The sequence below is a fragment of the Cetorhinus maximus genome, chromosome 6, assembly GCF_964194155.1.
Source record: "Cetorhinus maximus chromosome 6, sCetMax3.hap1.1, whole genome shotgun sequence".
Taxonomy (NCBI): domain Eukaryota; kingdom Metazoa; phylum Chordata; class Chondrichthyes; order Lamniformes; family Cetorhinidae; genus Cetorhinus; species Cetorhinus maximus.
The window spans coordinates 122,416,160-122,429,026 of NC_135884.1; the positions used below are offsets into that span (position 1 = coordinate 122,416,160).

The 12,867-nt window shown below is 40.7% G+C and overlaps 1 protein-coding gene across 4 annotated transcripts in view; it reads left to right on the plus strand.

Moving 5' to 3' along the window:
- Nucleotides 1-232: 232 nt before the first annotated feature.
- LOC144682086 (MARVEL domain-containing protein 3-like) overlaps nucleotides 233-12,867 on the plus strand; it is a 32,937-nt gene continuing 20,302 nt past the window's right edge. For 3 of the 4 annotated variants that reach the window (XM_078544410.1, XM_078544409.1, XM_078544406.1), the window contains exons 1-3: nucleotides 258-572; nucleotides 5,332-5,996; nucleotides 6,825-6,943. In XM_078544410.1, coding sequence (XP_078400536.1) covers nucleotides 5,539-5,996; nucleotides 6,825-6,943 — 577 coding nt within the window. In that variant the 5' untranslated portion in view covers nucleotides 258-572; nucleotides 5,332-5,538. Of the gene's footprint in view, nucleotides 573-5,331; nucleotides 5,997-6,824; nucleotides 6,944-12,867 lie in introns of all 4 variants that reach the window. The other variant, XM_078544407.1, reaches the window with a different exon arrangement.

The following is a 12,867-nucleotide window of genomic DNA, read 5'->3' on the forward strand; positions in this document are numbered from 1 at the left end:
CCATCACTGTCGCTGGATCAAAAACTCCTCTTAACAATGAATTCAAAAAAGTGGCCCTTTCAAGGGCAATTAAGGATGGACAATAACTCGCCAGCCATACCTACATCCATGAACAAATTGAAAGTATTCTCTATAAGATCACCAAGGGCCACCTCCTTTCCAAGTTGAGGTTATAATACAGGCCTCGGATATTTTGGAGAGGAGGGAATGTTGTAGTTCTTCCCTGCACCGCCTGGAGAACATTGCTTTCTCACTTGTTTCCTGACGACAGGAACTGGGCGCTGCATTTAAGGTACGCTCTGACCAGGGCACCATACAGTCTGGTCATTACTGATTTATATGCTACCCCTTTGGCTGGTCACTGCAGTATCCTATTAATTCTGTTGATTCATGCGAAACAAAATGTATTTACCAGTTGAGTAAATCTCCCACAGGCATCAACCAACAAAATGAGAATGTAAACGCTACCGAAAAGTAATAGGGAATTAAAGTTTCACAGTTTCCTTCGGGCGAGGTTAAGTCAACAAAAGTCGGGAGGAGATGACCAGGCGCGAGTGCAGAAAGGCAGGAAGGTAAAGGCGTTTAATCTGAGAGTGGTATTTGCAGGTACAACTAACTACAGCTTTCGTTAAACGCGGGATTTATTTATGAAGTGGGATCTGTGTAAACTTTCCCCCTCGGCTGTGTTCCACAGGGACTGAACGCTGACATTGTGGTGATTCTAGGAGCCGCTTTATTGTTCGTTCCACCGACTGGCTTAAGTTGCAAAGTTTCTCGTATCTGAGAGAGCCGAGAAACGCATTTGTTTCCCCGGAGGGCCACTGTGAAGGAGGCTTGCTGTGGTTCGGGGGAAGTTTTTGCTCAGTATCGAGTTTCGGTCGGGTGCTTAGGTGTCAGATTTCCAACAATTGTGGTGCGGTCAACATTTCACTGAAAACCATCAGTGCTCGCAGGAGAAGATTTAAACCGTCTCGTCTCCCCTCCGAAAAATTCCCCTGGTCAGAGCTTTCTACTTGGGTAGGTGATTAGATCAGCAACCTGAGAGACAAATGTCCCGAACTAAGGAAAGACGTGACTTTTTAACAGTTTTCTTAATACGATATAGATAGAAAATCACTTCTTCCTGCTTGTTGATAGTTTGTTTTAAGAATAAAACACCAATGATAAAGATCAGCCTTTAAGATTCGTTAACGTTACAATTCATATTTTTGGCATTAACTAAAATAAACACATTTAACACCCTCGCCACCTCAAAAAGTATTTTATTGTCATTCTCATTTTAATATTGGAAATGCGCAGATTTTTAACACCTTAATCTGGGGGAGAATAGATAGCACAAACCTTCAGTCTGTACAATATGTGAGGGATAACGAATCTTTGCAATTCTCTACCCCAAAGCGTTAATGGATGCTTCATTGTTTAAGGCTGAGATAGACAGATCTTTGGTCCCTCAAAGAATCAAGGGATATGGAGAGCGATGGAAAGTGGAGTTGAGATGAGCCATGATCAGATTGAATGATGGAGCAGGGTGGAGGGTCCCTATGGTCTACTCCCTATTTCTTATGCTCTTGTGTAACCATGAAGTGTATTCTGAGCAGCCTGTTACATTGTCCATATGTTATGTGCAGATTTAAACACTAGTTGCTGAAGGAGGTTGATTGGAGCATAATATAGACTACGAATGAGTGTCACCCTTGGCTCAGTTGTTAGCACTCTCACTTCTGAGGCAGAAGATTGTGTGTTGGAAGTCCCATTCCAGAGACTTGAGCACAAAAATCTAAGCTGACACACTCCTGTGCAGTACTTAGGGTGAGGGAGTGCTACATTATTGGAGGTGCCATCTTTCAGATGGGATATTCTGTACTGAAAGTTGATAAGGCACCAGGACCAGATGAGACACATCCAAGGATACTGAGGGAAGAGAGAGTGGAAATTACAGAGGCATTCCCCATAATTTTTCAGTCTTGGACTTGAGTGGTGCCAGAGGACTGGAGAATTGCAAGTGCTACACCCTTGTTCAATAAAGGGTGTGAAGATAAGCCCAGCAACTACAGGCCAGTCAGTTTTACTTTGATAGTGGGGAATCTTTTAGAAACAATAATTAGGGACAAAATTAGTAGTCACGTGGATAAATGCGTGTTAATTAAGGAAAGCCAGCATGGATTTCTTAAGGGAATATCATGTTTAATTAACTTGGCTGGAGTTTTTTGAAGAGGTAACAGAGAGTGTTGATGTTGATGCAGTGTACATGAACTTCTAAAAGGCATTTGATACAGTGCCACACAACGGACTTGTAAGAAAAATTATTGCTCATGAATTAAATGGGAAAGTAGCAACATAGATACAAAATTGGCTGAGTGACAGGAAACAGAGTACTGGTAGTTAATGGATGTTTTTCAGGCTGGAGGAAGGTTTGTAGTGGAGTTCCCCGGGGTCAGTGTTGGGACCCTTGCTTTTCCTGATATGTATTAATGACCAAACCTTGGTATACGGGGCACAATTTTGAAATTTGTAGATGATATGAAATTTGCAAGCATTGTGAACTCTGAGGAGGATAGTGTAGAACTTCAAAAGGACATAGACAAATTGGTGGAATGGGTGGACAGGTTGCAGATGAAATTCAGTGTGGAGAAATGATTCATTTTGGTATGAAGAACATGGAGAAACAATGTAAAATGAAGGATGCAACTCTAAACAGAGTGCAGGAGCAGAGGGACCTTGTATATGGGCATAAGTCATTGAAGGTGGCAGGACAGATTGACAGTGCGGTTAATAAATCATAACAGTATCCTGGACTTTATTAATAGGGGCATAGAGTACAAGAGCAAGGAGGTTATGTTGAATTTGTATAAGACACTAGTCCCGCCTCAGCTGGAACTTAAGGAAGAATGCGAAGGCATTGGAGATAGTGCAGAAAGGATCCATGAGAATAGTTCCAGGAATGAGGGACTTCAGTTATGAAGATAGATTGGAGAAGTTAGGACTATTTTTCTTGGAGAAGAGAAGTCTGAGAAGAGATTTGTTAGAGGTATTCAAAATCATTAGGGGCCTGGACAGTGTAGATAGGGAGAAACTGTTCCTACTTGTGAAAGGATCAAGAATGAGTAGGAACAGATTTAAAGTAATTTGCAAAAGAAGCAAAAGGGATATGAGAAAAACCTTTTTCATACAGTGAGTGGTTAAGGTCTGGAATGCATTGCCTGTTCAATTGAGGCATTTGAAAGAGAATTAGACTGTTATTGAAGAGAAAGAATGTGCAGGGTTATGGGGAGAAGACAGGGGAATGGCACTAAGTGAATTGCTCTTTTGGAGAGCCAGTGTAGACATAATGGGTCAAATGGCCTCCTCCTGCACCATAATAATTCTATGATATTAAACAGAGGCACTGCCTGCCCTCTCAGTGGATGTAGAAGATCCCTTGGCACAATTTCTAATGCCTGGTGACCTGGCCAATATTTATGCTTCAATCAACATCTCAAGAACAGATTCTTATCATTAGCACTTTGCTATTGTATCTTGCTGTGTGCAAATTTACTGCTATGCTTCCTACATTACAGCAGTGATGACACTTCAAAAGTACTTAATAAAAGCACTGTACAGACAATTGTCCTGAGGCCATGAAAGATGTTAAAAAGTCCTTTTATGGTCTAGCAATTGAACCACACACAATTTGGGAGACGAAAGAGGCAAGTGGTAGGGTGACAGGAAATTGGTCCGTTGCCTCCATTTTATTATTACTGACAAACTACAGGCGCCAGTCATGGAGGAGCAATAGGCTTGCCAACCCTCTTGGATTGCCCTGAAATGTCCAGGAGTTGATGATTAACCTCCTGGACATGGCTATGAGCGATGCAGGAGAAAAATCATATGGACATTTAAAAAAGTTTTTTTTCAATTTCTTTGAACATTTATTAGTCACTAAAATATTGTAGATTGGAAAAGGGGGAGGTGATGCCATAGTGGTATTGTCACTAAAGTAGTAATCCAGAGACCCAGGATAACGCTCTGGGGACCCGGGTTTGAATCCCGCCACAGCAGATGGTGGAATTTGAATTCAGTAAAATTCTGGAATTAAAAGTCTAATGATGACCATGAAACCGTTGTTCATTGTTGTAAAAACCCATCTGGTTCACTCATGTCCTATCCTAAGGAAATCTGTTGTCCTTACCTGGTCTGGCCTATATGTGACTTGAGACCCACAGAAATGTGGTTGACTCTTAAATGCCCTCAGCAATGAGGGATTGGCAATAAATGCTGGCCTAGCCAGCGATGCCCACATCCAGTGAATTTAAAAAAACAGCTGTTTAACTGGGTGGGGAAGTTGGAGGCAGAATATCATTGATGAAACTTCCAGGAATACGACCAACAGGAGTTAACAAGTCTCATGAGCAATCACAGGGTTGAATAGTTGACAGCAGTGGCCTGCGAATTTAATGTGGAACTGGGCAGAGCAGGTGTTTTTGTGCAGCTACGTACACTTGCCATAAAATGGTACACAAAAAATATTAAACTTGCCACTGGCAGCCTCCAGTAGTCCCCTTAAGGACTGCTGTTTTGGATTTGTTTTAAGCACTTGCTGCTATCAATCAGAAACAAATTTTCCAGGGTCCACAAAGAGACATTAAGCTCCCTATTTGTCTAGCTCCCTACACAGAAGACTTTACCAGTTAGATGGGCAACACACTTCCAATAATGAATGGGTGTGCATGTCGTCTACATATTGAACCATTAAGTAAAACTACACAGCAACGATTTATAGGTCAGTATATCTGAAACAGATCACTACTCGACCAATGCAGCTTCTCCATCTTTGTGTTTGTAGCCACCAGATAATTAGGTGAAACATTGCTCCTGCTTTTCTGTGGTAGTGTTCTCTCCAGGCTACACAGTTGTTAGGGCACTTAACAAACAGAGAATTTGGTATGTTTATAATTTTATGTTGGCAAGGACATTTCAATTGAAAACTTTGGCAAGGCTGATATAGTGATCGACTATTGATAAAATAGTCATTGAGAGCTAACTGGATGCCAGAAGATCTGATATCAGATTTGTTTCTAACCCACTACTGGCTTAGAAACAAATCTACAGTTGGAGCTTCATATTAATCTTTCAACTACAGTGTTGGGTTCAGTATTGGGTTAACTGTTGAAAGTAATGCACATTGAGGATATTCTGGGGCAAGCATGTAAACGGTAGAGACTGGAATAAGTTGGTTAAACTGTTCAGAACCTAAAACTTCTTTATGGACTTGTTAATTGTTATAGAATTAGTAACTAGCTTTCAGGATCTAACCAGGTTTTGAGTTTTACTTTCTTTCAAATGTTCTTTCAGGTATTTTGCATGAAGCTGACTTCCAGTGTGATTCTTGTTGCCATTATTTTAATTTCTGGGACTCTGTAGAAATCTTCAAGAACTATCAGTTGCTCTCTGATCACAACTTCCTCAACATTGGCGTGGTAAATGCCCTTACTAGAAATGGTATGCTCATACCTTAATTTTTAAGACAAATTGCAGAATATTTGGTGTTTTTAAAAGAAGATGCCCCAACCAACAAGCTACCCAGAAAACAGGGCTGAGAAAAATTTAACAAGAGGTGAGAGAGATCACCCCAACAAGGAGCGCCATCATGATCACCATCGCCACAATGAACGTACCTATCCTCGCAGGGATCAGGATGGTGACAGCAGGAACCACAGAGAAAGAGATTACTCTAAACAAAACTGGGATCGAGACAGAGACAGGAGGAAGGAACGATCAGAAGAGAAAAGATCTCATGCTAGAGGTGGCCATAGTAATGGGCATCATACAAGAGAGGACCGAGATAGGAAAGAGAGGGAATACTATAAAAGGGAGAATCGAGACCATCACTACAACCGAGAAAGAAAACATCATTCTCACACTGATGAAAATTCAACGAACAGTAATCAGCAGACTTACAGAAATGAAAAAGAAATTTCTTTATCACATAATGAGAGAATTTCCTACAGGCGTAACAAGTAAGATGGGAATATAAATTCAGGACAGAAAATAATAAGTAATGAAAATTATGTTTTATTAATGTTCAGCAAAGTATATTTCATAAGGTAGAACTCACAAGTGGAGTTGATTCTGTTTTTACTTGGCATACACGCACACAAATATTCTCAGTAGGAGTAGCTGTTCAGTATTCAGCATTGCTGTGACCAAAAGTAGCTCATCTTCCACTGCCACTCAGTACATTCAGTACAATCCCTGAATCAAACCTTGGTCCTTTCTGATCCATCTGGCTCAGACAGATGGTTTTGTCTCTGGTGGATTCATCTCTGCATTCCTTAAAAATGTGTGGGAAAATGGGAATAAAACTTGAGATTCAAATGCAGTTCAGGTTGATAAAAGGGGGAAAATGTTTTTTGATCACTAAAAGTCCAAAGACCACTGAATTAGATCGGTCTGAATTTAATTTAAGTCAGCACAAGTCCATGTAAGAGCCAGTGTTAAATTAGTATTTTCCCACAAATGATGTGGTTGGGAAACAAAAATATCAGACTGGGAAGGAGTTGTTCTGAGCTTGTGTTTGGCAGATTGTTGGAACCGAATGGTGGGCCGTTATACAAGAGTGAGGCCGAAAGTATTAAATTTGACACTCTTTTAATTAAATGGAAAAATGTTAATCTCTTAAGGACAAAACTAAATTCTAGACGTTTTAAAGCAATTCATGTCAAAATCTAAATATGGTCAAGCCTTACAGTCTTAGCTTATGGAACTGTATCTCAGCATAATTTATCTGTATGAGTGTATTTCTCCAGGTACTATGTGGCAAAACATTTATTCCACTTTTTTAATAGCAATGCTGAAACTACACCACCAGAATACGTAATAACCGAAGAGATGAATTACTTTGAGCCAGAAGATTCAGGAGGGATTTTAAATTGCTACAGCTGTCACTACCTCTGTACAAATCGAGGTAAGTGGCAAAATCAGATTTAATATAATAAATATTAAATGTTTGCATATAAGCAAAAATACTGCAGATCCTGGCAAACTGAAATAAAATTATAAAATGCTGGAAATACCCAGCAGGTCAGGCAATATGTGTGGAGACAGAAACAGAGTTAACATTTCAGGACGATGACCCTTCATTAGATATGTTTCATGTGATACAGTCTTTCTGCCCATCCTCATTTTTGGGCTTGTATGGTATGTGCAATGGCCAGAGGTTGTGTCCTGATGTCCGACCATCTGCAGTCTTGAGCCCATGCGGGTGGCAAGTGTGACCATGGCGGAAGACAATTAAGGGGTCGCCGCCAGGCCCACTGTCCAATTAAGGAAGATGAGCTGGCTCTCCACACTGCTGGACTAATTAGAGGGCCGACAGCTCTACACCACAACAGTGCCACTGAGAGAGGTGGCCGCTGCTGAGGCTGCAAGGAGAATGAGAGGAAGCTTTTGACACACCCTTGCAGGGGAGATAAAAAACCTGTTCCATTGCTGCAGGCCAAGAGGCTCCAGCAATCAGAAGGGTAACCCTTCTAGTGTCAGTGTTGGGGCTGCGAGGGTGGCTTTTGCCACTGGGGGGGGTTTTCCTTGGGCCATGGCCAATGGTTTCCCCTCCCATGGGAAGCCATTTGGAGACCCCCTCCATGCAGCTGACGGCCTCCCCATGCACAGGGAACTGCTCCACCGTCAGCAAAATACCATTGGACCCGGAGAATGGCCATCAGTTGACCATTAAGTATGTAAATTGGCTGCCGGTCAGCAGCGGCTGAATGCTGCCATTCTTGACACAGGGAAAGAGGTCTGGAGGCGGGACTGCATTGTGGAGCTCTCCTGATGCAGCTCCCAGAGCCCACCACCCAGAAACCAGTAAAATCTCAGCCATTATGTTTGTTTTTCTGCCTTTGCTTCTTGGAAAGTGAATAAAACTGTAAATCCCACACACTGAAATTGTACTCGGAAAATAAATTTGGCAATTATTTTCAGCTATATCATATGCAAAGTTTGTAGAGCAATACATAAATTATATTGGTGACTATATTTAACATTACTGTTTCTGGAGAATAATATCTACCTCCTATTCAGTATAATACAATTAAGAATCCTCAAATTATATACAACATTATAGTATTTTGGTTATTGTAGATCCAGCGGTTTATTTAATTTTTGCACATTGCATTTTTAGCATAGAGACAGGCAAGCTACAATACTGATCCTAAACAATTCCTAACAGATAACAGTTAAAATTTCTGCTTATAACGATTCTCCAAAGAGTTGAGAATGGTTATTTTGCCTTGGCTGTGAGGCAAGTGTCATCTTGGTTCAGTGGTACAACTCTTTACTCTGAGGCAGATTGTGTTTTTGGATTATATGCCCTAGGCTGACAGTTCAGCAAAGTACTGTGGGAATGCTGTGTTATTGAAGTTTCCACCTTTTGGATGTTAGACAGAGGCTCCAGCAGCTTGTTCCAAGCCAGTATAAAACTTCCCATAGTTTTTATTAAAGAAGGAGCAGATCCGTTTTTTTAATGTCTTGGACAACATTTAATTCCCCAATCGTCATTATCAAAAAACCAGATTAACTTGTCATTTGTACGATCTTGCTCTGTGCAAATTGGCGAGCTCAATTGCCTGTAAAGACACCAATCTACACTTTAAAAGTATTTCAGTTATTATAAAGCACTTTGGGTGACATGAGAATGAGAAAGGTACTAGATAACTGCAAGTTCTTGGCTAATACAGTCATCAGTTCTAACAGAAAATAAAAATAGAAATTCATGTAAAATTTTTGTTCAAATCTCTTTTATAAAAAGTTTTACATGGCCTACTGATTAAACAATGTTATCAATGCAGGCCTCTGTTTATTTCAAAAGAAAGAACAAAATTATATTTATATAGCACCTTTTATAACTCAGGATGCCCCAAAGTACATAACAGACTTTTGAAGCACTGTTTGTAATGTAGTAAAATGGTTTAGTTGAATACAGAAACAGCATACAACAATGACATGGTTGAGCTAAACAATATACATTTCATGTGATACAGTCTTTCTGCCCATCCTCATTTTTGGGCTTGTATGGTATGTGCAATAACCATGACAAGCATCACATTTCTATACTGGTTGGACCAGCCCTTAAAACCTTCCTTTCACTTATAATGTACCTGAAATATTAAGTTTATTCTCTCTGCAGATGAAACCTCCCCATTTATGTAATTAGAGCAGTATAGCCAGGCCTCGTGGTCTTTTAAATGTTTTCAATAAGACCTATCTTAGAATCATTCAAAAAGCTATGTCCAACAGGAACAAAAAACCTTAAGAAAAGAAATTCAGAAATGACAAGTTATTCTGGTTTTTTGATAATGATGTTTGGGGAACGAAATGTTGTCCAAGACATTTAAATAAAACTCCTCTTCTGCTCTTTAATAAATATATAAAAGTAACATTTTAATATATATATGTATACTTAAATCTGTTTGTTCATGTTTTGATCCCATCAGTAGGAATCATTGATATAATAGGTCAAAGATGTAATTGAAACTGTTAAGCAATACTGGAAAAAATTAGGAGGCATGCAGACTCTCGAACCTTTTACATTGGCAGGAGCATCACATTCACAGTGAATAGACTAAAAGATGTGTTTTAAACGCCAAATTCTTATTACATATCATGACAAAGTGAATCACGATTTCCCCCCACAAGATTTATATTATGATTTTCACATAATACTCACAATATTATGTGGGTGGAATGTATAATACAGTAGGTTTGAACCACAAAGATATGTGAAACTCAGTGCCTGCTTTTAGTTGCTGCATTGAGACAGAGCAAACCAGCAGGACTAGAAAGAATGCAGCTTTTCTGGTCTAACTGGTTGCGTGTACCCGTCATGCAATCCTCTTGTATTACAGCACAAGCATTTAAGCTTTCTTTTCTTCCTGTTATGCAGAACCTGTTCAAGGTGGACAATAGTGAGGCAATATTGTGCAGCATGAACATACTCTTGACTACAGAGAAGGAAACACTGGTCTGGGAGAATGTTGGCCACATTCTTTTTTATATTCGATCACGGGATGTGGGCATCATTGGCTAGGCCAGCATTTACTGCCCATCCCTAATTGCCCTTGTTCAGAGGCATTTTTTTAAGAGTCAACCACATTGCTGTGGGTCTGAAGTCACATGTAGGCCAGACGTTCCTTCCCTAAAGGACAACAATCGACAATGGTTTCATGGTCTTCCAGATTCCAGATTTTTATTGAATTCAAATTTCACCATCTGTCGTGGTGGGATTCAAACCCAAGTCCCCAGAAGAGTCATACTGACTCGAAACATTAACTCTGTCTTTCTCTCCATAGATGATGTCAGACCTGTTGAGTTTATCCAGCATTTTTTGTTTTTGTCCCCAGAGCATTACCCTGGGTCTCTGGATTACTAGCCCAGCGACCATACCACTATGCCAACACCTCCCCCCCTCTTTCTCCTCTATTCCCTGCCCCCTCCAACCCAAACTTCCAGATCCTTTGCCAAGGGATTGAAAAAAATTGAAAATGCTGGAAACACTCAGCAGGTCAGTCAAAAACAGGGCGACCATCCATCCCAGATTCTCCAGATCGTCCTATAATTCGGCTGGTTTGCCCAAGTCCCAGGTTGCTTGAGGCTGGGACTGTTTTCCTGATGTTGGAATTGTACTGTTCCTCGATGTTCTCTCTGGTGGCCTGAAAAGCTCTCACAGCACCCGGCCCACTCTCAGTTGTGGCAGTAGGTAGCAGCCCTGCCTCTGAACCAGAAATACTGGGTTCAAATCCCGCTTTAGAGTCCAGAGTTAAAAGTCAGAGGTCCAGTGGTGGAATAAAGTTGACATAGATAGGGTGGTGTCGGCACAAGACTGCGAGCTCCCTCCTGAGTCCTATCAAATCTCATCCATCACATAGACCATCTACTTCCACATCCATAACATTATCTACCTCCACCCATACATTACTACAACCCTCAGCCATGCTTTTACCGCCTCCACACGAATTTATTCTGATACTCTGCTTGCTGGTCTTTTATCTCCAAACTTTATAGTGGTAGTTGTAGTAGGCATCTCGGGAGATGACAGACTGAACCTGGGGTGTATGTTATTTCTGGAATGAACATCGTCTGTTGTAGCTGTGAGTAGCAATCCCACAATTGGCAGAGATGAATAGCGTGGTGTAACGTTGACTGATGTTTTTTCCTTCTGCCAGGCTCTCTTTTCCACCATCTGGTCATTTCTTTTGTCCTCAGCTTTTTCCACAACCTTCCTGACTGCCCGTCTCCAGGCACTTAATGTATTGACTCTGATCTCAGTCAAGTTGAGGTCTCACTTACATGTGGCCTTATGGGTGACCTGTTGGTCTCGTGCTGATAGCAAGCTCACCATAGGGCACAACTTTGGGAATGTGGCCGTCAGCCATTCAGCACATGTGACCCAGCCAACGGAGTCGTCACTGACTCAAGAGGGCAAACTCTTCGGCACTCTGACCTGCCAGGGGATGCCCAGTATTCATCTGAGGCAGCGGAAGCTGTTCAGCAGCTTTTCTCAGCTTGCATAAGTTGTCCATGCCGCGCCACTCTAAAGGAGTATGCTGAGAACACAAGCCTGGTACATGTGGGACTTTGTATTTTTGGTTAGTTTGCTGTTGTTCCATACTCACCTTCTCAACTTTGAAAAGTTTTCCATCTCCATCCTCTGCAAGCTTCATCTAATATATATATTTTTAAAAACTCTGGTGCCTGTATCGTGTCCTACACCATGTCCAACTTGCCCACTATCTCTGTTCTCACTGACCTCCATTGGTTAGTGGTTCCCACTGCTTTAAATTGCAAATTCTCATCCTTGTCTTTAAATTTCTTTAGGACTTTGTCCTTCCTTATCTCAGTGATCACTTTCAGTGCACCAAATGCCCTTCCCAAATTCTTTGACTCTCAACCCCTTTGTGCATCCACCCTTCCCTTAGACTCACCATTGACAGCAATGCCTTCCAATACCTAGACACCACTGCCCCCAGCCCCTCTCAACCTACTTAAAATTCACCTCAAGCTTTTGATCATCTCCTTTGGTTCAGTGTCCCAATTGTTTCCTTCTGCGAGGAGCACTTTTGCTATGTGAAATGGAAGTTTGGGTGGTTAACAAGAAATTCAATTAGCTACTGTGTATAATACTAATCAGTTATAAATGCAAATGTATTACTTGATTAGTGCAGCTCTGGCTTCGCTGTCAACAGATTTTAGTGAGATATGATAGAGAACATACTTATGCACAGATGATGGAAGCTGCACTGATTTAGTTTTGTTTTAATAAGCATAATGCTTTCTTTTTGCTGTTAACAGAACTAGAGAATTTTGATGAAGACCAGGAGTAAAAGATCCTTTATTTAAATTGCCATCTTTACCTAATATGACTGAAATTTACATCACCATCTACTACTGGCTTTACTGATTTTAAAGTATTAATCATGATTAATCGTACTTGCTATTTAAAATTTAAATAAAACTTCCGTGTCCCCATAATCAAGTTTTTTTTCTAAAAGTTAAACTTGCTATAATCGTACCTCAGCTTATAAATTGCTCCTTTACAGTTGATATCATTCTTGTTACCCTTCTCGGTACCTTTTAAACTCATTTCCTTTTTGAAGTGGACAAACCGGAAGTACTGCATGGATTTTTCAGAAGCCTTGTTTGGAGACATTGGTATGGGTTCCACTGCATATCACACTCGGATAACAAAAATATAAATGCCTAAGCATTGGGACTAGGATGTAGGCCATCTGGCCCAGGGAATTTGACAATGTTCAGTACTCCTAACTCATCATGTAACTCTTCATCTTTAATTTCAAAGTATTCTGATATCAATGTCAACACCAACAACAACTT